This window comes from Theobroma cacao, chromosome 1 (assembly GCF_000208745.1).
Source record: "Theobroma cacao cultivar B97-61/B2 chromosome 1, Criollo_cocoa_genome_V2, whole genome shotgun sequence".
Taxonomy (NCBI): domain Eukaryota; kingdom Viridiplantae; phylum Streptophyta; class Magnoliopsida; order Malvales; family Malvaceae; genus Theobroma; species Theobroma cacao.
The window spans coordinates 28,879,449-28,907,197 of record NC_030850.1 but is presented as its reverse complement, the minus strand read 5'-3'; the positions used below and the strand labels follow the sequence as shown (position 1 = coordinate 28,907,197).

General features: G+C 33.8%; 2 protein-coding genes across 3 annotated transcripts; both read left to right on the top strand.

Annotated features, from left to right (window-relative positions):
• On the top strand, window positions 6,128–13,868 carry LOC18613248 (guanylate-binding protein 5). 2 transcript variants are annotated; one of them, XM_007050379.2, is made up of 18 exons: window positions 6,128–6,530; window positions 8,004–8,106; window positions 8,657–8,726; window positions 8,853–8,891; window positions 8,963–9,080; window positions 9,163–9,220; window positions 9,751–9,815; window positions 9,965–9,971; window positions 10,066–10,126; window positions 10,629–10,688; window positions 10,796–10,815; window positions 10,904–10,969; window positions 11,326–11,493; window positions 11,651–11,908; window positions 12,405–12,617; window positions 13,058–13,329; window positions 13,448–13,612; window positions 13,699–13,868. In XM_007050379.2, exons 1-17 carry the CDS (start codon window positions 6,442–6,444, stop codon window positions 13,587–13,589), a joined length of 1,809 nt encoding a protein of 602 aa, XP_007050441.2. In that variant the 5' UTR covers window positions 6,128–6,441; the 3' UTR covers window positions 13,590–13,612; window positions 13,699–13,868. The 2 variants fall into 2 exon arrangements, with proteins under 2 accessions (XP_007050441.2, XP_017969628.1); XM_018114139.1 differs by having other exon boundaries at window positions 6,129–6,530; window positions 13,448–13,868.
• On the top strand, window positions 16,602–18,437 carry LOC18613247 (DJ-1 protein homolog E). The gene is made up of 4 exons (XM_007050377.2): window positions 16,602–16,866; window positions 16,983–17,444; window positions 17,665–18,027; window positions 18,173–18,437. Exons 1-4 carry the CDS (start codon window positions 16,678–16,680, stop codon window positions 18,353–18,355), a joined length of 1,197 nt encoding a protein of 398 aa, XP_007050439.2. The 5' UTR covers window positions 16,602–16,677; the 3' UTR covers window positions 18,356–18,437.

The window sequence follows — 27,749 nt, the reverse complement described above, 5'->3', positions numbered from 1 at the left end:
GCATTCTCATACATGATACTTCTTAAAATATTGGAAATTGACTAGCGCTATAATAGCATTAGACTTTAGATTCATTAACTTGTAATATCCACTTTTGTTCACTTCATGAACAAAGCATGGTCTTTCCCACTTTGGACTAAACTTAGTTGCTGATGTTCCTCTTCTAATATGTTCTATTGCACGGAGTATTAAGTCACCTACTTCAAAGCTTCTTTTTTTTTACCAGCTTGTCATATGTTCTACTCAACCTTCTTTGATATGTGGAGAAGTTCTTCTTAGCTTTATCGCTTCTTTCTTCCAATGTTTCCAATTCCATCATTCATAAAGCATCATTGTCTATTTCAGCATTTAGGGCCAATTTGGTTATGGAACTAAGATTTTCGCTGGCAAAATAGCTTTTATCTCGCATATTAAAGAAAAATGAGTAGTGTTGTTAAGTCCTCGCTTGGAAGTTCTATATGCCTATAGTGCCACAGGAACAACATCATGCCACATCTTAGGATCGTCATGTACCATTTTACTCAGCATCTTGAGTAGAGTTTTGTTGGTAACTTTAGCTTGACCATTTTCTTTAATGTAAAAAGGGGTTGACTTTACATGGTCGACAGCATAAAGAGCTAAAAGTTTTCTAACACTAGAGTTAACAAATGGAGTATCATTGTCTGACAAGATACGCTTGGGTATTCCAAATCTACATATGATGTTCTCTTTAATGAAGTTGGCCACGATCGATTCAATTGCCTTTTTCAAGGGAACAGCCTCAACCCGTTTGGTGAAACATTCCATTGCTGCAAGTATCCATGTATGTCCTCTAGAAGGTAGATTGATAGGCCCAACCAAGTTAAACGTCTAAGTGTGGAAAGGCGAAGGTGTGATGACGCTATGGGGTACTATAGTTGGCATTTCCATGAACTTGACATTCGTGGCATTTCCTTGCATAATTCACTGTATCCACTTCCATGGTAGGCCAATAATATCAAAGATCCAATAGCTTCTAATAAAGTTTTCTCCCCTTTTTCCAATAAGAAATTTATATCAACTGGATAAACACATTTCAATGGATGTCCCACAAATGATACTCAGAACGATTCATTCCCTTTCAAGAAAAAGTGTTGAGCTCTTCTCTTTAATTGTCTTGTGTCTTGGAAATTTGTTAAAAGAATTCCATTTTGAAGGAAATCAATGTAGGGTTTACGTCAATCACCTGTACTTATTGCAATATAGGATTCGAGCACATCTAGAGGTTCTAAACACTTGGGACAATACTGTTAAAATTGAAACGAATTTTTGGACATAGTTGGCCAAAAATAACCTAGTCTCTAGAGTAATCAATGCAATGGTGGGCCTTCCTCTAGAATAAAATCAAGAATTACCTTTTCAAATTAAAAAGGGAAATGTGTTAATAAATTTAAGAGAGCTTGAGACTTAATCATATTGGGTTGCATTACTGAAGTATCAAACTCTCCAAATAAGAAAAGCCACTTTACCATTCTCCTAGATAAGGCTGGTTGAGAGAGCAAGAATTTGATGAGATCTGACTAGGTTACCACTTTAAGTTTATGAGCTAAGAAATAGTGATGAAGCTTTTAAGTTGCGTACACTAATGCAAAATAGTACTTCTCCATCGGTGGGTGGTTCAATTCACTAACATTTACTAAAGTAATACACTGGTCGTTCTTCCTCCTCCACTTTTTGAACAAGTAAAGCACCAATTGAGTGTGGAGTTGAAATGAGGTATAGCATGATTGGTTCCCCTTAGATTGGCATGGTCATTGTCATGAAAGAAGTAAGAATACCCTTGATTTTCTCGTAAGTTTGTTGTTGTTACTCACCTTATGAAAATGGGACCCCTTTCTTAAAAATAACCTGAAAAGACATAATAATCTCCGTTAAGGCTAGAATGAACCTCCGATCATAAGAAACCTTCCCTAACAAGTTTTTGAGTTGTTTTTGATTTGATGAAGGTGGCATAGATTGAATAGCCTTTATCTTCGTAAGATCCACTATGCCTTTTCTATGAACCACAAATCCCAAAAACTTACCAGTTATTACTCCAAAGGCACACTTCAAGGGATTCTTGCGTAGCTTGTATTCTCGACATCATTCGAATACTCTTCTCAAGTCTCCAAGATGACTTAGGGCTTTCTTGGACTTCATCACTATGTCATCCACGTAGTCTTCCAATTAATCATGCATCATGTCATGGAAAATTATGCATGTTTTTGCATTCAGCAATTGGATGAGCCATCACGCAATGGTAATTGCAATATCGCAGATTGGACCTTTTTTCTTGCAGTTGGTGGTCTTAATACGTAAAGCAAATTTATTTGTCTGTCTTTAATAAATTCTTAAATGAGTGCCTTTACTCAATCTTGTCTTTAATAAATTTATTTGTCGCACATTGGCTTAAGGTTTTCTCGAGAACTTTTTCTTTCCTTACCTCTTTCTTGGATTGCATTCATAGTCGAGATGTTCTTTTTATTAAAATGATTAGCTTCCTTATGCCTAAGAATTGTATTATTGGTCCACCGCACAACTTCGACTAAAGTGGCAAAAGTGGGAAGATGTAAGTTTTCCAAATGCACCATATATTCATCTAACATACCTTGGATACAAACTTTGACTAGCTCCTTTTCGTCATGAGAATCTTGTATATTCAGTATTTGTTTTCTAAACAGCTAAATGTACTCCATAAATTCCTCTATTGACTTCTAATATTTTCTTCCTAAATTGATGAGGGTCAACTTCTCTTAGGTAGAGAAAAACTTTTCCCTAAACATCTTACACATTTGGTTCGAAAAGTCAACTAAATTGAGAGTGAGATTAACATACCAGGTGTAAGCTTTCTCAATAAGGGACTTAGAGAACTCTTTCAACTTTAAATCGTCATCCAAGCTTACGACACCCAAGGTTTCCACAAACTTCATGACATGTTCCCAAGCATCACCAGTCTTGCCATTGAATTGTTTGAATTTCGAGATAGTGTAATCCTTGGGGTAAAACTTAGAGGTTACCTTGGCAAGATAGGGTAGTTTAGGTCAAACTTTCAGAAGTTGAGATTGTTGTTCTTCTGATCGAGTAACTTCTCTAGCTCTTCCTTTGCGACAAAACTTTGTGTGCTAGTGAAAAGAGTTATTGTGACAAGATTGCTTACAATAGAAAGATTGGTGGTATTAAGGAATGGGTCAATCTTACTCTCTCTATTTCCTCCATTTCCATTCATGTTGTTGACCATGTTAATGGCATTTTCTCCATTATGAGTTGGCATTGGTTAAGGTTGAGAAATTATGGCAATTGAGGATACAAACTAAGTGATGGTCTCTATTATTTATTTGTTGTTTTCTTTCAGCACTTGCATCTTTTCTTGGGAAGCTTGGAACATTTTCATAAGCTCTTAGACATAAGTAGGGGCGAATGTTTCTTGGTTATTGGGAGAACTCTCCATATTTTCTGGTAGGAAATTTTTTGACAACTTTTTCACTTACTGCAATCATTCTTCCCCAGTGTAGTCGCTAAAATATAGAGGGTTTTTCTAGTAGAGAGAGAGAAAGGACGTGTTGCAATAAGTGAAATGGAATGCACTGAAGGTGGTAGAAAGGAAAATTAGAACAGTCCTTGAAGCATAAATGCTTTGGTGGCTGGTGGTGAGGAATAAGAAAATGTAGAGAAAGTAATGAATTACGGTGGATGGGAAAGGTTGAGTAAAAAGAATGTTTGGAATAGTTTTGAGAGAGCTTTAAGGATAATCTCGACTGGGTTTTTAATAAATTTTGATTGCATTCCAACCTCTCAGGCTTTCATACTTGAATTAAACATGAGCATTTTCTTATGAGTAGTTAAGAGAACATGTTCCATCATGGAGAACGTGCTTGTCATAGAAGAGCATGTTAAAAAAACGACTTATTGGATATGAAGCTCGATAATAGGAGAACGTGCTTGTCATGAAAGAACATGTTGAAGAATGACTTATGAGATATTAAGAGAATGACCATGTAGTTGGATAGTGGGCTTTAGTTTTGGGTAGTGGAATAATTACACTTGATAGTGCACCATGTATACTCTTAAGGAAAAAAGAAAGAAAAGGGTAAAGTACTTATGTTTCAAGGAAAGGTTAAGAAGAAGTTCTTTTAATTATTTCCATATTTGAGCCACTAAGCCAAGCTCTAGAACATTCTAAACATGAAGATAACTCATAAACCCCGTTACTCATTCTAAGCTTAACATATGAAATAGCTATTCCACGTTTGTTCATATTCTATAGTACAATACTTTAAAAAAAAATAATTAGTCAAAATTAGACATCTATAATCATATTTAGGAAGAGTTACTTGTTTAAGAAGTGTAAAAAGTAATCTTACCGATCCTTTGGGATTAATTAGTTCAAGTGATAAAAGTAAGGTGAAATTTTTAAGTAAAAAAAAAAAAATCCTCTAGAGAAATAGCAATTATTATGTCCCAAGCAATGACATCACATAACTTAATTAATGGTTAAGAGCACACAGCTTATGTATTATAGAAAGGATTGTGAGGAGTGTTGAAGAGAACAGTTCTTTTGACTACTTTATATAATAGAGGAAATCGATTTTGCTTGTTTACTGGGGAAGGATAGTGATTTATGATGGTTAAGTTCCACGATCTTGCCGTGGAAGTGGTCTAACACTCATTGGAAAATTATATAGTATTAATACTAAATTAAGCATCACATGATTACCTAAAACATGGGGGAAAACAGCAAATGAGGAATTCATCCTTTGCTTTTCTTTTTTTTTTTAATACAAAATGAATGCAGAGTTGCACACGTACATGGAGAACCTAATAAGATTTATTAATTTGTTTAGTGTAGTTGACTTGAATGAAAAAGAGTACTCATTTGGGGTTCATATTTAAGATCAAGATAAGGATAACATGAGGACCATGCAGTGCCAAGTGCCATCAAAGATAACCGTTGGGCTAGACAGGGTGGAAGGCTGGTCTGGACCCAGGCGTTGGATTAAAGTTTTGAGCTGGCCCAACTTGCACCCTTCCTTTCTTTTCTCCTACATGTGACCTTTTCTTTTTCCTGGTACTATAATTTGATCCAATTTTGAAATTTCAATGTGGGTACAAATAGCATAGGTTATGCTTTCCCTACTTATCTGTACCTTTGGACCACATAATATTGAAACATGAAATTATCACCACCATTCTAATGTAATGCATCTTTCCCAAATTATTTATTCGATAGCAACTCATACATGATTGTATATTGTAGCCATGATATATGTAAAATGAAATATACACACATTTGTGGCTAGTACTTGTCATGTATGAAATATAACTTGACATATGTTTTTATATCAAATGTCACCGAAATTTGATAGTGAAAATTTTCTCAATCCATTATGCAAATTTATTCTCATTACTAATTTTATCATGTCATATCAACACTTGCACATGTGTAATACACGATAATAAAAGAGTTACTTATTTTTATACCAAATAATATAAGTTTACAAAATTTAAGCTTATATTCCAATCAAATTTACGTCTTAGGATTATTACACTAGATTTGACAATTTTGTATACGATATAATAATATGATAGAATTTAAAAGGATTTAAATTTAAAATATTAACATAATTAATTAATTGTATTATATTTATATTTATTTTTATAATTTTTAATATTTTATATTTACATAATACGAAAATATGAATTATCAAGTCTAATTAACACAAAAACAATGGTTACTGGTTGCTTCAAGAAGTAGATGCTAAATTCAAGCAAAGAATGTGATAGAAAAATAAAAAAATTGTTAAAAGGAAAGAAAAAAAAGATAGAGGGAGAGATGCATAAGGTCGGAGGGTAACTTAGAGCTTATACTTCGGACTCGGAGATCTGTCTGGATCGCTTGTGGCTAACTGCCAAACTGGCTTCGGACATAAAACATTCAACCATGCTCAAAAACGTATGAGATGTACTTTTGTCAACCAACCAATAAAAAAGAGCCACGTATACAATGACCTTCGAGTGTTCTCAACTTATATCACCATAATTTCAATTCTACCCTTCCTCCTTTCACCGCATTTTCACTCTACCATCGTCCCTGAACGGTAAAATCACTCTCAACAAGTTCCCAACTTAGCCAAGAGGCGAGAAAAAAAAAAAAGAACTCCCCTCCACGGTGGCACGGATCCCATACTTTATATTCCAAAATTCTTTCGCTGCACTTTTTTTTTCCCCTCTTTCTTCTTCTTCTTCCTTATAGATGCAGCAGAAATCTCCTCCCACGCGCGTTCACGATTCTTAGCGTACACCCATCTGCAGGGTCTCCTTCGATCCCATTCTTGCCGTTATCCTTTTTGTTTTTGGTTCTTTTTTCAAATCCCAACCTCTTTCATGTTTGCCTTATTTGTACAGTTTCTTGTATCTGCATTTGGAAAATAGCGATCTTTGCTAACAATGAAGATTTCTTTTTGGGCCTTTGTTGTTTCGATTCTTCTCCTCTTTTTGGCATCTGGGTCTTTCTCAATTGACAATTTTCACCAACCGTAAGTTTCTTTTCCTTTTTGTTATTAGTTTATGTTTAAGCTTTGATGCTTTATAGCTTTTGGAGTAGTTAGAGTTGGTTACTATATGATTTGTTAGCTTTAAAATAAGACACCTATTTGCATGGCTTTAAGATCTCGGTGGCACATTATTGGTTTATTGGTAGTTATTGCCGCCAAATTTTTTTTTCAACATAAATTTTAAGTTTTTCTTGTTTTCTTTGATTTGATCTGATGCAATTAAGCTTTAACACGAGCTATCAATGATTTTACTAATTTAATGTCTGTCTCAAATATAAATAGAATAATGTTCTAAGAGGCAGTTTTGAGCCAAGGTTGTTGATTTCTGTGTTTCTGCTAAGTTCATTGACTAAGAATGATGATCATTAGAATTACTCATAATGTAGGTCAGTAGTTTCCTCATATATGTGATGTTAGGTATTGGCAATTTTAACTTAGACGACCAAAAGAAAATCTTGGAAAGAAGAAGATCACAGCATGATTCAAATTTCATGCATAACTGCATAATTAGGATGGATCGTGGCAGTTATCTTCTGCTAAAGTGACTCTTTTAGCATTGAGATTTCAGAAGTCTGGTTGCAGTTAAAAGTGTTTATGTTTAGCAGTGATGTTTTCGAGAGGGCCAATTATTAGGATCAAACTCACGTATAATCAGCTTGTTTCTCTAGAGGTTTGGCAGCGTATTAGTTTTCTTTAGAGTGAGCACTCATTGCTGGTAGGTAATGATTTATGATTAGTTTTGATTGTGATTTTCATCTCTCTTAGTTTAGTTGGAACATTCTGTTCAGAGTCTTGGCTTATGTGAACATCCTGAAACTTCTTTTCAAGTTTCTCTGCTCTATACTGGAAGCATTGGGAATATATATGAAGACAAAAATTTCAGTTTATATAGTGGAGCAGCATTTATAGATTATAGGTTTTGTGCCATAGTGGTGTGACTAAAGCGGCAAAGCTATATCGCTCAAAAAAATAGAAAAAAAAAAGGCATCAAAGCTATAGGATGGAACCATTATAAGCATTCTTGGATTGCTTCATAACTAGATTATTTGCTTTGTCACTTCCATATAGGGGACTGTTTGTAATCTGTTCTGCAGAATGACAAATATAGTCGCTAGATGTCTGGTCTCCAGCTCTTTCAGTAAGCATAATGCTTAAGCAAAGAAGTTTCCTTTTTCCTGTGTTCTTGCGGGAAATTTTTTGGGCATAGTATGCAGAATATGAGCTATTAAACATATGCTTTCTATAGGAAAATTCTTTTTTCAGTTTTACAAAGTACAGGTGAATGCCATTTCAGTGTTATATTCAAATGCCTCCTTGGAACCTGATTTGGCTTGATATTTGTGTATGCCTTTGCAGAAACTTAACATATTCTCAAAAGGTCACAGTTATCTTTTACATTATCTGATGCTGATCTCATTTCCCTTTTTTTCTCATTACTTAAATTTATACATATAGGTTTCCTATTGTGGAGCCCGATCCTGGTCATACAAAGCTACGTCTTTCGAGGGAAGGCTTGGAAGCCATCAGCAGAATAACTACCCCAATTGCAGCTGTTGCTGTAAGTTTCAGATACCCTTCCCTGACATCTAGTATGTAGTTGTAGTTCATTGTTTTTATTTTTGTGACTTGACTTCAAATATCAATAAGACATAACAATATAAATTGCAATTGCTAGGTACCCCCCCTCTTCCAACCCAGCCCAATCAAGGAAAAAAAAGAAAGGAAGAAAGTATGAAGAAAAGAAAAAATTTGCTCATGTTTTTATGGAAACATTAGGTTTTTTTTTTAGGTTATAAAATTCAACCTCAAAATGAGTGTTGGAATGTCTTTGGGAGGTGAATTTGGGAAAATTCATGAACTAAACCATCAGTTTTGATAATTTATGGCTCTCACTGTTAAATATTTGTTAGGTATAAGATAAAATATTTTACCAATTTCTTCAAAGATTTCAAACACAATATTCTGGGTGAAATACTGGTTGACAATATTATTTTGTTCCTGTAATGTCTCTAATTTTAGATTGCACGTGATTTACCTTTTGAGAATAGGTCCTTAGGCCTTTTTGTTCTCCCACTTTTACTCAAATCTTGTTGGTTTTGTATATCCAGGTAATTGGTCCCTACCGCTCTGGCAAATCTTTTCTGCTAAATCAACTTCTTTCGCTGTCTTGTTATGAAGGTGCATTCTTCACTGTTATATGCTCCTTTGTTGTGTTGTAGTACTTGTCACTTTCAACATTTTTTACAGTTAAATGAGATCAATTTGATGACATTTTGGTTATGCTTTTTCCTGTTTATCCATCAGGATTTGGTGTTGGACACATGCGTGACACAAAAACAAAGGGTAATACAGAAATGATGTTACAATTATGCACAACTGTTACATAGATGATGTTTACACTTTGTCTCTAACAGGGATTTGGGTTTGGGGAACCCCACTAGAATTGGATATTGATGGAGTAAGAACTTCAGTTTTCTACCTTGATACTGAGGGTTTTGAAAGTGTTGGGAAGTCAAATGTATATGACGACAGGTAATTCCTGAATATGTATTTTAACTTGCTTGATATAGTATATATTTTAGTTCTATTGCCTTTCTGATGTCTGTCTATGCAGGATTTTTGCATTGGCAACTGTTATGAGTTCTGTACTAATTTATAACCTGCCTGAAACGGTTAGTCAATTTTCTGTAATTTTTCTTTGTTTTTGGATGTTCTTTATTTGAAACTTTGACATATTGGGAGGCTGAAAAGGCTTTAACCTTTATAGTTCAACCTAAATTTCATGAAGCAAATGTTGCTTTAGATATAAAACTAGGAAACTATATTATGTTTTAAATTATTTCTTTGATAAAAATTGGGTAAAAAATTTGCTTAAATTTAGGGCATTATAAGTATGAAGGTTAGTTTTGTTACATATTAAAAATTCTTTTGGCGTAAAATTCTTGTGGTTAAGTTGAGCTTTTAAGTTTTCTTCAAGGATTAACATTTGGATATGCAAAAACTGAAGCGCTATCGAGGTGTTTTATAAGGGCTTCTCTTATACATTAGAAAAGCAGTGCTGTGAATTTTAGCATTTAAGGTCTTCATGTAGCATTGCAGTCTATTTATCAGGTTGTGGACTTGTGTGTTCAAAGTCTTGAAGCCCACAATTTGCAGCTGCCTTTAATGGTTGATACTCTTGTTTGTGCTGTTCTGTCATTAGATCCGTGAAGCTGACATATCTAGGCTGTCATTTGCTGTTGAGCTTGCTGAAGAATTTTATGGAAGGTTTGCCCTTCTACATTACTCTGAATTGAAAGTATTATCAATTTATTACATATATTGAGTAAGCTTGGTGCTATTTTATTTTTAATGCCTGTTAAGGATGATACTAACTTATCTTGTTGTTTTCTTGACAAATATTTCATGGAGAACAGAGTGAAGGTAATTTATGAGCCACTAAAATGTTTGTTATATTTATGCTTGTGCAATGAAGTTAATTTGCCATGGAAATCATGGGTATCTGAATTTCTTGTAGGGGCAAGATGTTGCTTTTGAACCTGCAAAACTTTTGTGGCTCATCCAGCGTGATTTTCTGCGTAAGTTTATAACTGCCCTCCAGCATTTGATTTATGAAGTGTCATAAGGCCCTTCTACTTTAAATGTCAATGTACCAGTGACATGCTAGCTTATATGGCACTGCACTGAAATATAATATCTGCCAAAATTTTATCCCTTTCTAGTATCTACTCCATGTCAAATTCTTTTTTATTTTATGTGCATGAACATGTCTGGTAAACGTTTCTTTGTACCTTTCACCATACTCTTAAGTTTCTTTTAAAATGCTGTGGAATAGATGGTGCGAAGTTTCTGATTTGGGAGACATTTTTTTTCTGGGTGCATCTCTTAATGTGGCATCCCTTTTTTTTTCTTCCATTTTTCTGCAATTTAAATGGATACTTTTGGTATTTAAGTTAGAGGAGAGAAGATTTGAACTCAATATCTTCTTTTTGGATGTTAAATCTGTTGCTGCCATTAGTTTATTTCTTCTGCCCCACAATTTAAGGGGAATTAACTGACATTGTTCTTGGTTTTACCCAGAAGGGAAGTCTGTGCAAGAAATGGTGAATGAGGCACTTAGGCATGTCCCTAACACTGATGGTTAGTTTATCTGGTTCTGCTTAATTGTTGGACAGATGTTTATTTATGTTAATCTTGTTTTATTTTTGGGATGAAGTTCTTATGGTGTGTGTCTGTTGCATTTTCAGGGGACAAAAATATTGATCAGGTATTCCTTCTGTGACCCTATTTGTAGGCTACTACTAGATTAATGTTATTCTTGGATCAGAAATTCACTGTTCTTGGAACTTCATCAGGTTAACCAGATCCGGGACTCCTTAGCTGTAATGGGTGATAACAGCACAGCATTTAGCCTTCCACAAGTATGTTTCCAAATGTGTTTGTTTTATTACTCATATAGTACCTTGGTCTTTCCCATTTCTCCTATTTCCTGTTGCTATTGTCTTTCTGAGCAGAAACATAAATATAAGCTTGTTGGGTGATGTAATCTCTTTTGAACATGTATTGGGGATAAGACTTATGATACCATTTATTGATGGTAGAGAAGGCAAGCAAATACTTGGGCGTGCTTACAGTGAGATTTCGGTTGATGGAATGCATATATTCTTTTGTTCATGTGTGGATTGCTGTCCATCTATGTTATTTGTTGACAAATAGTGGAAGTTAATGTTAAAATCTAAACCTTGAGTATCTAATTGCTTTGAATTTGAACTTACAGCCTCATCTCATGAGAACAAAGCTTTGTGACCTGAAGGATGGTGACCTTGATCCCATGTATGTTAAGAAAAGAGAGGAATTGAAAGAACTTGTTGCCAGTGTTATACGTCCAAAGATTGTGCAGGGCAAGCCTTTAAATGGGAAGGAGTTTGTATCATTCCTGGAACAGGTTAGTTTATGTTCTCATTCTCAGACCTTGTGGTCTTGGATAAGTTGGGAGTTTACAAATTGTGAAAATTCTTAAATTAGTCATTGTTCGTGATGGTGATTGATTGACGTCCACAACTTCGCATTGTTAATATGCATTTTTATTTTTAATCTTACAGATACTTGAAGCTTTGAATAATGGGGAGATCCCATCCACAGGCTCTCTTGTGGAGGTTTTCAATAAAGGTATTCTTGAGCGATGTTTGAAGCTATACAGTGAAAGGATGGGAAGATTAGTTTTACCTATGCCAGATCAATCCTTACAACAAATACATGAAAGGTCGCGAGAGGAAGCAATGAAGGCTTTTGATGAACAACATTTTGGCCGTCACCATGCAAAGAGATCTGCCAAGCAACTGGATGAAGAAATAAAGGAGGTATTGACTGGCATTTGAAGGGACATAATTCTTTTCCTTTATCAACAATGATAATATATCACCTCAGACATATAAACATTCAAATTTTTGTTTCTTCTTTTGGCCAATATTTTCAAATTTTTGTTTGGTGGTGGGAAAAGGAAATTTATAAGGTAGTTAATCAGTGGGAAACTTGAAACTTATGAAAAGTTTAGTAGATATCATATATCTTTCATGAAGTCTCTTGAGTTTCTCGAAGTTTACATTGTGAAAATCCAGATAGGGATTACTCAGATTTCAGCAATTTGATCACGTACTGCAAACAAGAGAATAATGAAGATGTTTTTGTGGTTATTATTTATCATGCTACGCTTGCTCTTATATCTAATATAAATATCTGGGCTCCTGAAGATCTAGTAATAAATTCTAATCTTAAGTATGTTTTGTATGTAGTCTGATCTAGTAGACTACAAGCTATTTTAAATCTCACGTCCTTTATGTGGAAAATTTTGTCTAGGTATATAAGAATGTCATTATGGCGAATGAATATCACTCCTCAAGGCTCTGTGAGGCACTGTATACCAAATGTGAGGACAAAATGGACCAGCTTCAAGTTCTCAGACTTCCTTCCATGGCAAAATTTAATGCAGGTTTCCTGCAATGCAACCAAAGTTTTGAGCAGGAGTGCATTGGGCCTTCAAAAACAAGCTACGAGCAACGCATGATGAAGGTGATCAAGGGTCTTTGCAGTTTTATTTTCAGTTTCCTTTTTCTTAGGAAATGTTATTTTCTTTTGTTGCAATATTTAGTGGAAAGCTGGAGAGTTCCATTCAGTTTTTGGATTTAGAGTCTTAGAGCACATTCCGAAATGTGTCCGAGTCAATTAATGCTTGAATTAATGAAGTTCTTTTTCCCTGTGGAATACGTATTTCCCAGTCTCCCAAAGTGGAGCTGAAGATAAGATAACTTCAACCAAACTAAAGTCATGAGTTTGAAGTAAGTGTGGGTGAAAAGGGGGGCAGCAAATTATAAAAATTTCACTTGCATGTTAAATGGAAAAGATATATTTGGGGTACTTTGTCACTGAAATTGTAAAAAGTTTCTGTCGTCTGCAGTGCTGAAATATGTCTTTGCTGAATAATGTTTTTGAATGTACCATATTATTTGCAGATGATGGGAAAGTCACGTTCTCTGTTTATCAAGGAATACAATCAGAGGCTCTTCAATTGGTTGGTGGGCTTCTCCCTTGTCATGGTGGTGGTTGGCCGGTTTATCATAAAGTTCATATTGATTGAAATGGCAGCATGGATACTCTTTATCTTCTTAGAGACATATACGAGGATGTTTTGGTCAGCGGAGTCGCTTTACTACAACCCGGTGTGGCATTTTATCGTAGCCACTTGGGAAACTCTTGTCTACGGTCCGATCCTTGATTTGGACAGGTAACACAGCACTTTCAATTGCACCTGAGAACAAACTTGCGTGTTATGTAAACTTTTTGGCCGTGCATTCCAAGTAGAAGTATTGTTTTCCTCATATGGTTTTGATTTGTTTTGGCAGATGGGCTATTCCCATTGGTTGTATAGCGGCAATATGGATACTTTATTGGCGGTGTTATGGGAGAAGGAAACATGGGTCGCGTTGGCTTTTACCTCTGTATACTAGTCATAAAGGTGGCTCAAACAGACCAAGATCAGATTAATGGAGAGATGGGTGTGGCATTGGGTATGCAGCTTTTGATCAATCATCTTGGGCGAGCTTTTCCTTTTTTTTTTAACATATGAAAGCCCGCCGATCAATTTTTTGTTCAGGATAGGTCCTCCAATCTGAGATTTGTCCAAGAAGGGAAGAATCAGAAGATGATCAACCACCCACACTTATAGTATCACTATCCTTATACTGTACCATTGTTACACAAAATCATTTGTATTAATATAATCTGATTTGTTTCTAATGCCAATTATTTAACACCTTCAGCTTTCCTCTTCTCTTTTTGTTGTTGGTAGCCCATAAAGCATCACCATCATTTATGTGTAAAAGCCTGAATTGCGTAACTGGTAAGGTATAACCTCCTACTTCATGTATGAAGCTCCGGCGTCCCATCTTTAACATGAATACGTGATGGATACTACGCGCCCAAATATTCAGTCTCACCCATGATCTTCCTTAATAAATCTTGCACTAGGAAATTGGAAATGTTAACTTTTAATTGCATCAAAGTATTTGACTTAATAATTAATTAATGTATAATTCTTATGTAAAAATAAAAAAAAATGATTTCTCCAAATCCATTGAATCATTGGCATGGTGGGTGGTAAAATGCAAAGACTTGTACTCTTATACTTTGGTCTTTTTATTAGTCAAAAGTTATTTACAAATATGAAAAATTATAATTATTTTTAAATAATTGAAAAATAAAAAAAGTCAAAATCTAATTTAATTAATAATATTGAAAATATTTTTTATTGAACATTTATCAACCTAAAAAATAAAAAAGAGACACATGAAAAAAGGAAAAAACTAAAAGAAAAATAAATTATTCATGATTATTTTATTAACAATTAAAAAAACTAGTGAAAAAAATCTAACAAAATTTAAGTAATAATATTTTAATTAAACTAAGTATAATTTTTTAATTGTTTTCTTTTTTTTTTCCCTATTTTCTCATTTCCCTTCTTTTCGTTATTTTCTCACTGGTATTGAAAAGAATAATGGTTCCTTCTTTTTCTTCCCATTCTTTGTCTATCTCCCCCTCCTTCGATCTCCATGCACCGCTATAACTGCAACTAGGGGTGAGCAAAATTAAATCAGATTAATTATCCATCCAAATCAAATGTAATTTGAATAAAACGATTTGGTCTAATTGGTTCATTGGATCAATTGGTCCAAAATGTTTGATCTAATTGATTTTTTGTTCGGTTCTCGATTTTAAAATTTTTAGACCAATCCACCCAAAAAATAAAACTAATTATATATATTTTATATATATTAAGAATAATTGATAGTAAACTTAATTAATAATATGCTTAAAATATATTAATTTATTATATGTACATATATAAATCATAATCATAATAATTTAATTTTAGTTATATGTATTTTTTTATTTATAAATCTGTATTAATATGAAATTATAAATTATATATTTTAAATGATATAACTTATTTGTTAATATTATAATATATGATAATAAACATCCTACATATTAATATGTTATAATTATTACATCTTAGTAATGTTTCATAATATAAAATGTTATGAATATATATATATATATATATATATATATATAAACATTATATATATATATATTTAATTTATACATAACAATTACTATAATTTATAATAAATTTTATTTATATGATTACACTTAATAACCTTATTAATTATCACCTTAGTTTTTATAACATACTGTTTATAATTAATTATTATTTATACAAATTTTGATTTAAAGTTGTGTCATTAGTTTCATATATACATAATAAAGTAATATATTATATATACATACGTATGTTTAATTTATACATAAACATTACTATAACTTATAATAGACTTTATTTATATGATTACACTTAATAATTTTATTAGTTATCACTTTAATTTTTATTACATATTTATAATTAGTTATTATTTATACAAACTTTGATATAAAAATTAAAATATTATAATATATAAGTTGTATTATTAATTTCATATATATAATAAAGTATATATATATTTAATTTATACAAAATTAGTAAATTTTATAATTATGGATGAAGTTTATAAGTTTTAATATTATAATTTGTAAAAAAAAGTGATAAAATTTTGATCAATTGATCCAAAACCAAACTGACTAAACCAATTCTATATTTAGTTAATTTGATCTTTCTTTATATTTAGTCTGTTTGGCCTTCTTTTATGTTTGGTCAGTTTTTTTAAAATGTTTGATCCATTCGATCTTTAAGTATGGTGAACTAAATCACACAATCCACTCAATTGCTCACCCTTAACTGCAACCCAAAATCATTATCATCAAGACATCAACAAAATATATTGAATTATTCAACAACTAAAAAATTTTAATAAATTCAAAAGAGCATGGTTGGTTAAATTTAAAATTGATCTCATAAGAGCTTGATTAAAAAGTACAAAAACCTTCTTAAATACACAAAATTTATACCTAGTTTAATTAGAATATTATTACTTAAATTTTTTAGATTTTTTTCATTTCATAATTATGAATTTTTTAAAATTGTTTATAAAATAATCTTAAATTATTTCTTTCTTCCTTTTAACTTTTTTTTTCATCTTAGGAGTTTTTATTTAAATTGATAAAAAATAAATAAAAAATATTTTCATATTGTTTAATTAAATTAGATTATGATATTCTCTATATTTTTTTATTTTTTACGTATTTGAGGGAAATTATAACTTTTTATATTTATATTGATTAACGGTAACAAAAGGTCAAGGTACTTAGTAATGAATTTTGAAATAAAAAGGATATAAAGTGTAGTTTAGAAATGTATAAGGGGTTTTTTTGTAGTTAACCCATATGTTTGTTGTGGTCCTTTTGGCGTTGCTTTTCCTTCTATTCACTTTCTGACATCAATAAATTCTTGCTTATCGCGGTGTTCAGTCTGTTCACCCTTATGTCATAAAAAGACACAGCTTTCATTTAATATCGTCTTCCTTCAGTTACATCCCCATCTAATTCACATATCACAAAGATTCTTAGTTCTGTTCGAGCAGACCCACTTTCAGCACATAATACACAGGTTCTATGTAAGTTTTATTTCTGTCAGGGAATGAATATGATGGGGTCTGTTGCCAAGAAATCTGCTCTGATAATCTGCGGTGACTACATGGAAGATTTTGAAGTGATGGTTCCTTTTCATGTGCTGCAAGCCTTTGGAGTTCGCGTTGATTGCGTCTCTCCCACCAAGCTACCTGGTGACAAATGCATCACTGCTATCCATGATTTCTTAGGATTTGAGGTAAAACATGCTTCGCTGTTTAGTCCTATGATACCAGTTACTTACAAAAGAAACAAGGAAGCCATTTGTTTCTACGACATTGAATGAATGAATAATTCTTTTACTTTCTTCTCCAGCTTTACACAGAACTGCCAGGCCATTCCTTTACACTGAATTCAAACTTCGATGAGGTGGAAGCCGGATCCTATGACGCCCTGATTATTCCTGGTGGCCGGTTCATAGAGCGACTCAGTGTTGACGATGAGGTCTTGAGTATTGTTAGAAGGTTTGCTGAAGCAGGCAAGCCTATTGCGACAAGTTGTCATAGCCAACTTCTTTTGGCCGCTGCAGGACTTTTGAAAGGCAAGAAATGCACTGCGTTTGCAAGCATGAAATCTGTAATTGAGCTGGCGGGCGGCGTTTGGTGGGAGCAGCCAGGAATCACTTCAGTTTTTGACATTACTGCTTGTCTCAAAGACGGCAATATCTTAAGTTCAATAGGGTGGCCAGCGCATGCTGAATATCTCAAAGTTCTGTTTAAATCCATAGGAGCCAAAATTCATACAGCTTGGTCTAATTCAGTGCTTTTCATTTGTGGGGTAAGACAGCCTTAGATTAATGCCCAAAATAAGCTCATCAAGGGCAAAACATAGAGTTCTCCAAGCAAAATTCGTGAAATTCTTGATTAAATTATATAAAAACTACAAATATGGTGAAGTCCTATTTCCAAGTTACTTAGAATACCAGACCCAACTTGTTTCTTTTTACTAGGAAGATACATATAAAACTCACAAACTTGTTTCATTTGGTGTTTCCAAGGACTATGTAGAAGACTATGAAATCAACGTCCCATTCCGTGCACTGCAAGCATTAGGCTGCAAGGTTGATGCGGTTACCCCAAGCAAGAAAAGGGGAGAAACCTGTGTCACAGCTATCCACGATGACGAGGGAGCCCAAGTCTTCAGCGAGAAGCGTGGTCATAACTTCTTTATTACGGCCAATTGGGATGATATCAGTGTTCATCGTTATGACTGCATCGTCCTGCCCGGTGGGAGGTCTCCGGAGTTGCTGGTAATGAACGAGAAAGTAGTCAATCTGGTGAAGGAGTTCGCTGAAAAAGACAAGGTCATTGCTGGAATTGGGCAAGGGCAATGGCTTCTAGCTGCTGCTGGTATTGTAAAGGTGATTATTACTATTTGTTCATGCTATTGCTATATAAATATCATTATATATCTATGAACTCTGAATATCTTGAAATTGCCCCAAATCGGAAGTTGTTGAAACCAATGAAAGTAATTAATTATATGCGATATAATCAATTTTCCAGGGGAAAAGATGTGCGACCAACTATGGAATGAAGGTTATGGTGAAGATGGCCGGAGGGGATTTGGAAGAATCTAAAGGGTGTGTGTCGGACGGGAAGCTGGTGACTGCAGCCGGATGGCCTGACCTTCCTGCCTTCATATCTGAACTCTCGAAACTTCTTGGTTTGTCTTTGAGTTTTGAGTGAGACAATTAGGTGGCTATTTTGTCTAAAAGAACTCAGCATAAAAATATATGAACTGTGCATGAAATTAATGAGTCTAGGGAATAAAGTTGGATTATCATCCTCCTGTTTGAATCTTCTTTTGTGTGTTTTTGCATACAAGACTAGGTTAAGTAATTTTAAAGACAAAACTTAACTTTTTTTTAAGAAGCATATGAAATATTTTCCTTAAATAAAAGATTTGCAAATAAATTATCTTGAAAATCGATAGATTGCATCAGAAGAGATACAAACCACCCTTTTGTGCATGATTTACAGTCCGATTACCGTGAGTTGAGACAACATCTCAAGGCTCATTCAAGCAATGTTCCCCAATACAAACAGATAAAAACACAAGAAACATGACAGAATCATCCCGCCATTACCAGAATAGCATCATTCCTATACACAATATAATCACCAAAGGAAAAAACCAATTCCATCATTCATAGCAGACCATTTCCAACATCAAGGCCCCCATCACCCATGCCAAGGCCACTCCATTTCAGCACCAAGCAGAACAAAATAGAAATCTCCGAATCCCACGCAGCCTCAACAGCACCGTCCCCTGGCTCAAGATGAACCAATAACAAACCATGCTCCATAACATAGATAGGGCTTTTGAAGGGTCTAGCTAAAGAAAACAATCAAAGTCAATAAAACTTAATTAACTAATAAGGTTCCTTTTATGTCAAATTCCTTAAATTTTTTCTATACAAGTGTTTACATAAAACTTCAAATTAAAAATTTAAATCGATAACTTAATATATCTCTTTTTTAAAGATTAATAGTTCTTATTAAATTATTGATAAATTTTTATGAATTGATTATATTATTATTGATTAATTGTTTACATATTTTGATTTAATCATTAAACTTTATCAATTAATCAATTTGATTTTTGATTTTAATTTTTAATATAATGTTATTAGGAAAGTACATGATGAATTGGACCAAAGAACCCTACTTAACTAAATGATATAAATACCTAAAAAAACCTCTTAAATTATTTAAAAAAATTTAAATAAACTTTTGTTTTTTTATTGTGTTGAATCAAATCCTTATATTTTTATTTTAAGTCCAATAACCTCTTATAATAAATGGTTCATTAATTGTTATTAAGCAAAATATTACTTATCATTCAATACCATGTGATGTTGATGTAACATACTAACATGTCATTATAAATTATAATAATTTGAAAATTTAAGTGGATTCATTGCAAAAGAAATTTGTACAAACACCCCAGAAATCAGCACACCACTTACAGAACAAATCAGAGTGGTTGTAACAAAAGGAAGAGATCTCAGTTGCCTAAAAGATTATGAAAGCAAATACAACCAAGGAGACCTTATGAAGACAAAAGTAGAACACCCCTTGGTGTGGACACATCATCACTAAACAACTAAGTCATGAACCAAATCAGATCTATACAAAACAAGTAGCCATTTGTTGCCATTGAGTCAAAATAATGGCCACAGAAGACATAACAGCATGCCTACAATGAAATTATCCCAAAAGCTGTAGTGCAACAAAAATCAAGTCTACAGCTTTTACATTACCCTTGGTTCTCCACAAAAGGTTTGATAACCTCTTAAACTGTTAGTGTAAGCCCTGCAAGCAAATCGATTTTGTGTTTGTAAAACATTGCATTAATTCGTCATATCTCATATTAAATACATTATGGATATTTTATATAATGTATGAGGTATTTCTTTTTCCATGAGTTTATTTATAAAGAGTTATAAGAGACTTATGTAGATAAAGTCCTTGGAACATAATGGCCTTACAAAGAAATTAAAAAGTTTATAATGATGAGATTCTTATACATCAAAACCTTGTTCCTAAATATGTTTCTGGTCATTGTATTGTCAAGAATAAAGACATTGATAATGCTCAAAGGCTGGTACATGCTAAATGTCACGAACTACGCTCCTTTACTTAACTATGCGATAGTCCGTGCGAAGCTTAAGTGGACGTTTCCACGCAAGCCAGCTAATAACTCTTTTATATTGAATTAAACATCAACAATAGCAACAAATTAGACTAAGGCAAAGCACATTGAAATCGTAAGGCATACTAGATGCCATACACGTAACCACTGAGCCACAAAAAGAAAAATATTTTATTAATTTGAAAATAAGTACAAAGGGACCAAGACATGCCATCGTCGGGCTATAAGGGCAGCCCTAGATTATTCACTATAAACATACCTTTACCAGTGAGGTAGCTCAACAATCCGTCAACTGCTCACCCCCTACAAAGAGTTTACGAGATTTTACAAGTATTCTACTAAATCTCAACTTTCAATCTAGTGTCTCGTTCCCCTTTAAAAGTCCTCCGAAAGGTTATTTTTATAGAACTTTGAAGTTAGGCCAAGTTTGGTGAAGAAAGAAGTCAATTTCAGCTGAGATTTTCTAATCAGACTATGTGGGCCACAGCCTTGCCCAATTAATTAACAGAAATCATAATTGCTTTAGGACTGCTACAATATGTCAACTTCAATAAGAATTTTGACCACCTTTCAGGCTAAATTAGGTGAAGTGGTAAACATAAAAGTTGTAGCTTTTTCTCTTAGCTTTCCAATGTTCTAAGAATCAATTCATTTGGAGCTCTGTAGAGGGAGTTATGGCTGAAATACCAAAACATATGTAGTGAAAGTCTACACCTCAAAATTGCTCTTCTTCTTCCACTAAATTTCTTCTTTCATCAAACACCTACAAAATCAGAAATAAATCAATAATAACCTATCTTAATCACATTAACACCAAATTAAGTATAAAATTAACAAAGATTAGATTGACTCACCTAAATTAACTAATTTAAAATAATTAAATAAAATCAACTAATTTCTATGCATTACTAAAAGAACAAAGCTAAATTACTATCAAAATTAAGCTCAAATAACTCTATTTCATAGAGTTATCATCTACCAATAGCCATTACAATGCTTGAAATGGGGATATTCCTTTCCTAAAGGGTCTTTCCCCTTAAAAACTTAATAAGTATTTCTAGAGATGTCACCACGAGCCATTACAATGTTTGAAAGGGAGACATTTCCCGTACAAGTACAAAATACTCAATCTCTTAGACAACTCTATGTTGTTATAGTTCGATACAAAGTTGGCTCATGACATCTCTTCCACTCAATCTGTCGACATCCTCGTTGATTGGTAGGCTTGAAATTCTTCAATCTTTTGCTAAAAGGCGCAGAGATCTGCTTCATTCTCCCAAGTGATCTCATTTGGCACTAAACCCAAAACCTTTCCATCTCACCAAGTACTCATGTGTTGGTCATCGGTTGATTATCGTCGTCCTCCCTACCAAAAGCTCCTCCACTCAGCACTGCGATGGTGGCTTGGTGCTGATGGCTACTTTTGTGGCTCAACTCCTGCTTGCATTTGTTGGATCTACATGAAACAACTTCAGGTTGCTGATAAGAAACACGAGGTGTACCTTTATCCCCTTAGGTAAATCAATCTTGTAAGAAGTCTTTCCCACCTTGGCTATAACCGATAGTGAACCTTTATACTTCCATACTAGTCTTTAATCTCTCTTCCTTAAGAATCGAAGTTGTTCGGGTACCAACTTCACCAGCACCAGGTCTCCCACCTTAACGTGTTGCTCCTTTCGACCTCTATCTGTCCACCTTTTCATGCGACTGGAGGCTTTTTTTAAATAGGCTCTGGTGATTTCAGTGTTTTGTCTCTACTCCGTAACAAAGTTAAACACTTGGGGACTCTTCCCACTATACGATTCCATTGAGGTATGGGCAAGTCTAGGTTGTTGTCCGATGATGACCTTGAAAAGGGTTCTATTAGTGATTGAGATCTTTTGTGAATTGAAACATAGTTGAGCCACATCTAGTAGGTTGGGCCAATTCTTCTGGTTCGCCTTTACAAAGTGTCATAGATATTCTTCCAATAACCTATTGAAGCGTTCTATCTGACCATCTGTTTGTAGGTGATAACTAGAAGATATGGCCCAAATAATTTGAAAAACTCTTTCCAGAAAAAGCTTGTAAACCTTAAATCTCTGTCGCTAATAATGCTCTTAAAAACAACCCAATATTTTACCCCATGTTTAAAAACCATACGAGGCATGTCTTCAGCAGAGCCAAACTTCTGCACCAAAATGAACGTCGCGTATTTGGAAAAACAGTCCACCACTACCAAGATCGCTATCATATCTCCCACTTTAGGAAGTCCTACAATAAAGTCCAGAGAAATACTTTCCCACGATTTGGTTGACACTAGTAGAGGTTCAAGCATTCCAGTCGGTCTCTGTTTGTTTACTTTGCTCTGCTGGTAAATTAGGCATGTCTTCGTATAATCCATCAAGTCTTGTGGCATATGAGGTCAATAGTAACCTTATTTCAATAGGGCAATGGTTCGCTACCAACTTGGATGTCTTGCCCAATGAGTGTCGTGACATTCCCGTATTAATTTTTGCCTAAACTCCCCTGCTCTTGGAACAAATATGCATGGTCCTTTCGTTAATAGCAGTTCATGTTCCACTCAAAAGTATTTTGACTTTCCACTATTCACCAACTTCATAATGGCCATTACTTGCAGATCTCGATACAAGTTTTCTTTAATAAGATTACGGATATCTGTGGTCACTTTACTGGCTGTCATTGATGCGATTACCCTTAGGGTTTAGGAATTTGACCTTCCTACTGAGGGCGTTTGCCACAAGGTTCGCCTTTCTAACTTTATACTCAACGGAGAAATCAAACTCGACTAGGAACTCTTACCATTTCGTTTGCTTAGCTGTAAGTTTTTGCTATGTGAGAAAATAATTTACGATTGTGTTATCGGTCTTAATCACGAATTGCGATCTTAACAAGTAGTGTTGCCAGGCCTGTAAATAGTGAATCATTACTAGTAGTTATTTCTCCTATGCCTTGTATCTTCTCTCAGCATCATTCAATTTTTGACCTTCGAACACAATTGAGTGTTCTTCTTGTAATAACACTACTCCGAGGATAAAGTTTGATGCATCCGTTTGTACCTCAAAGGGCTTTGCAATATTGGGGAGTGATAAATGGGATCTATCATCATCGCATCTTTCAAGTCTTTAAAGGCTTCTTAGTATTGCAGTGTCTAACTCCACTTCTGTCTTTTTTTTTCAACATTTCTATCAGTGTTACTATCCTTCTTGAATATTCTTCCATAAATCTCCAGTAATAATTTGCTAGCCCTAAAACGAATGAAACTCAATTGTATTCTTAGGAGTGGTCCACTCTTTGATAGCCTTCACCTTCTGTATATCCATCTTAATGTGCCCTTGTTCAATTATATGGCCAAGGAATTGAATTCGAGTTTACGCGAATTCATATTTATCCCTTTTCACATACAATTAATTACTACGCAGCCTTTAGAAGACCTGCCACAAGTATTGTTGATGCTCCTTCAAGGTTGAACTGTACACTACGATACTATCCAAGTAGATTACCATGAACTTGTCCAGATAATCATGAAACACCTGATTCATTAATTGATTAGTCCAAAACGCATAATAAGAAATTCAAATGTGCCATACCACGTTACGCAGGTGGTTTTCAATTCATCTCCTTTAGCCATTCTTACTTGATGGTATCCCGATCTCAAATCTAATTTGGAGAAGTACTTTGCCCAACTCAACTCGTCAAATAGATATGCTATAAGAGGGATAGGATATTTATTCTTAACTGTGCCTTTTTTCAGAGCTTGGTAATCCATGCATAATCATAAACTCCCTTCATGTTTCTTTTGAAAGAGTATTGGGGCCTCAAAATGTGCCTTTGATGGTTAGATAAATCCGGTTTGAATCGACTCGTCTAATTGTTTCCTTAGGTTCGGTAACTCTGAGGGAGCCATCCTGTATGGCTCTTTTGCAAACGGCTTGATTTTTTGGAGTAATTCTATCTTGTGATCGATAACTCGTCGAGGTGGTAGGATCGTGGGTAGTTGTTTTGACATCAAATCCTGAAATTCTTCCAAAACCAGTTTCACTTCTTCGGGTATTGAATTTGTGTTATCTTCGCTTTTGTAGATGAACATGGCCACGTATGAGGGCTCACCTTTCTTGATCCCCTTCTTAAACTGTATAGCTGATATAATCCTCTTTTCACTCTTGGGTAGGATTATAGCCGGTACCACACATAGTCGTTCTCTAAAGAACATTAGACAACTCGCAGTAAGGAAAGGGATGCGTTGTGCTTTCATCATAAAATCCAAGCCTAAGACAAAATCAAAGTCATCTATAGTGACTACAGTCATGTTCACATTCCCTTCTTAAGAGCCAATCTTAACATTTACGTTTTTAGAGTTCCCCATAATAGCTAAAGCTAGCGAGTTAACTGCTTTCATCTGCCCAAAATCTTTCTCAACTTTAAAACCGCATCTTTTTACGTCTTTCAGGGTGATAAAGGTGTTTGAGGCCCCTATGTCAAGCATGGTGTAGACACCTTATTTTGTTTGGACAATTTTTTTATTATAGTTTATATAATTTTATCTTTCATTGACATTATGCTATTTTATTAACTTAGTTGTAAGTTTAATTAAAATTAAGCCATTTTAAGCTTCTTAAGCCCAAAACTAATATGGGTTTGATTTTAAATTAGACATTTTTTACTTTTAAAGCCCCAAAGACTCATAAACTAACAAATCAAAATTTAAAAAAAAATTAATTAAATCAAAAAATAAAAAAAAGGAAAGGTTGTGGCAGCTGCCTGACTAACTACCATGGCAGCCTATCAAGAGGCTATCACCTCCCTACTACATAAAGCCACCCTCGACTCTCTCTCCAACCCACTTTTAGCCTAGAACACATGATTACCCCCTTTCTCTATTGTCCAAAAATATGAACAACTGGGTTTTATAAAAACCCTCAAATTATAAAAGAAAAGGGAGAGGAAAAAAAGGAAAAAGAGGATTTTTTTTTTTAAGAAAAAGTCTTGAAAAAAAGAAAAAAGAGATAGAGATGTTATCCCTACTAAAAAAAAAGCAAAATATAAAAAGTAAAAACCCTAACTTCTAGCAACCTCATAACTATAAACACAAACCAAAAAATAACATTTTTTTTAAGTCTCGTTTCTCTTAAATCTAGGAGAAAATAGAGGTTTTTTGAAAAAAAAATAATCTGATTAAAGGGTAAAAGACATTGAAAGGAATCTTTAGTGAAATTTTAAGGATTTTTGGACACCGGTGACGACAATGATGGCCGATGGTAGTCACCGGTCAGTATTTGGGGTGGCCAGATTTCTTTTAAAAAAAGGAGAGAATGATGGTTAGAGAGAGAAAAATGATTAAGGAAATGAGGGTGGAGAGAGAAAAATAAGTTTAAATAGTTAGGGTTGGGTAAGAAAAGGCACCAAAACTGTGCCGTTTTAGGAAAGTGAGAGTGAAAAAAAAAGGAATGGGAAAGAGAGAGAAAGAAGTGGGAAAGAAAACAAAGAAAAGAAAGAAGAAAAAACAAAAGAAAAAATAGAAAAGAAAAAGCGGGGGCAACTAAGGCACCAAAAAAAGAGAAAGTGGGTCATCTAAAGGATGACGCCTAAATAGAAAGAAAATCCAAAAAAAAGTGAAATAGATGAAAAGAATGGGATGTCTCATAGAAAAGGCCCAATGAAAGAAAAAAGAAAAGAAGAAAATAAAAAAGGCTCAACAAAAATGGAAAAAAGAAGTGGAGAAGGTCCAAATTCGTGGAGGCCTAACAATAGTGTAAAATAATGGACTCTTGCCTAGTCCATTAAAGGTGAATTTCTTGAAGCTCTTATTTTATTTTATTTGAAGTTTATTCTATTTCATTAGTACGTTTAGCATGAAAATAGCTTCAATGTACTTAGATAGATGCAAAAAAATAAAAAGATGAAATATTTAGCTATATAAAATATACATAGGCAAATATAACAAGGTAATAATAAAATATTTAACTATAATATATATATATATATATATATATATATAGNAAGTAATAATAAATAATTAATATATAATATATATATATATATATATATATATAGAACACCACAAGAAAACAATTTTTTTCCGATAGAAAAAATTTCGTTGGAAATTTTAACTTTTTCCAACAAAAAATTCCTTCAGAAAAAGCTTGTTTTTTGGTAGTGGAAGAAATATGATAAAAAAATCTTTTGGTTATTTTGAATTAACTTATTGATGGAGTTTCACTCGGGGATGCGAAGAGTCACGTTTCGAAATGATTTTCTAGGTGTGAAATTTGATTAGGATTTTCATCAAAGTGTTGGCATAAATTCTAATTTTATATTCCAAAACTCCATTAATTCAAAATAACCATTTTAAAATCTAATAAGAATAAAAGGCATTTAATTAAAATAAAATATCAATTATATAATCACAAAGTATAAAATTAAATTTTATATTTATAAATTTATTCATTTTGCATCGTTTATTATTTTGCATTGCACAAGATTTGGTTTTTTACCAAAGGGTATGAAAACTCAAATGATGGGATTTTCTCGAAAAACTTATAAAGATGAGCTCTTTCGGGGACATTCTTAGGTGAGGAAAACTTTGAGACTTCACCAAAGTGTTGGGATGGTTTATGAATGATTTTTCGATACAAGGTTTTCACTTCCCATTGTTTAAAATTGATAAATTATGACATCATTTTATAATTGCATTATGTGTACTTGTAAAACTGAATAAAATGCTTTAATTTGCTAATAAAATAAAGAATATAATAAATAAACAAAGATTAGGGTAACATAAGAATAAAATTAAAAGTTAAGGTTAATATAGGATAACATGTGATTAAATTGTATTGTTCATGGAACGGGCATCAAGAGGGCGCTAATCCTTCCCTGTGTGTAACTGTACTCCTAAACCCACTCTAAAATTCGCAAGCCAATTTATTGTTCTTTCGAAGGATCTAAAATCAATTTAGTGACTTGTCGACTAGAACAAAATCAATTGGTGGTCAATCTCACCTAAACAAAAAAGATTGGTGGTGACTCCCAACATTTCCTACGTTTAGCGGTCAGGTTATTGGACTTGCATGTTACAACACATGTCTTTGGTTCTTTTCTCATTTAACAACACCTCTACATACATTAAACCTCGTTTGGGCCCCTTCTAATTGTGCTTGTGAGGTGCTAAAGAAATAAATGGAACCCATTCATACTGGCTTTTCCTCGACTTTTTCGACTATGGTGTAAGGTAGTGGTATCTCAGCATTGGCAATGCATATTTCACTAAGAGCTGCTCGATGAGGATAATCAACTACTCAATGTGATTCTCTGCATAAAAAACAAGATATCGAAGGTCGTGGCTTGAAGTTCCATTCTTATTGATTCTCGGTTGGGGTTAGTCTTTATCAATTGGTCTCATATCGTCTCCTCTACTTGAGGGTTTAC

What these genes read in the sequence shown, in the direction of transcription:
- LOC18613248 (XM_007050379.2), top strand. Translation starts at nt 6,442, where the DNA reads ATGAAGATTTCTTTTTGGGCCTTTGTTGTTTCGATTCTTCTCCTCTTT. An exon ending in GCGTGACACAAAAACAAAGG is followed by an intron (nt 8,892 to 8,962) that starts GTAATACAGAAA and finishes TGTCTCTAACAG; the next exon opens with GGATTTGGGTTTGGGGAACC. An exon ending in TCAAATGTATATGACGACAG is followed by an intron (nt 9,081 to 9,162) that starts GTAATTCCTGAA and finishes CTGTCTATGCAG; the next exon opens with GATTTTTGCATTGGCAACTG.
- LOC18613247 (XM_007050377.2), top strand. Translation starts at nt 16,678, where the DNA reads ATGAATATGATGGGGTCTGTTGCCAAGAAATCTGCTCTGATAATCTGC. An exon ending in ATGATTTCTTAGGATTTGAG is followed by an intron (nt 16,867 to 16,982) that starts GTAAAACATGCT and finishes TTTCTTCTCCAG; the next exon opens with CTTTACACAGAACTGCCAGG. An exon ending in CAGTGCTTTTCATTTGTGGG is followed by an intron (nt 17,445 to 17,664) that starts GTAAGACAGCCT and finishes GGTGTTTCCAAG; the next exon opens with GACTATGTAGAAGACTATGA.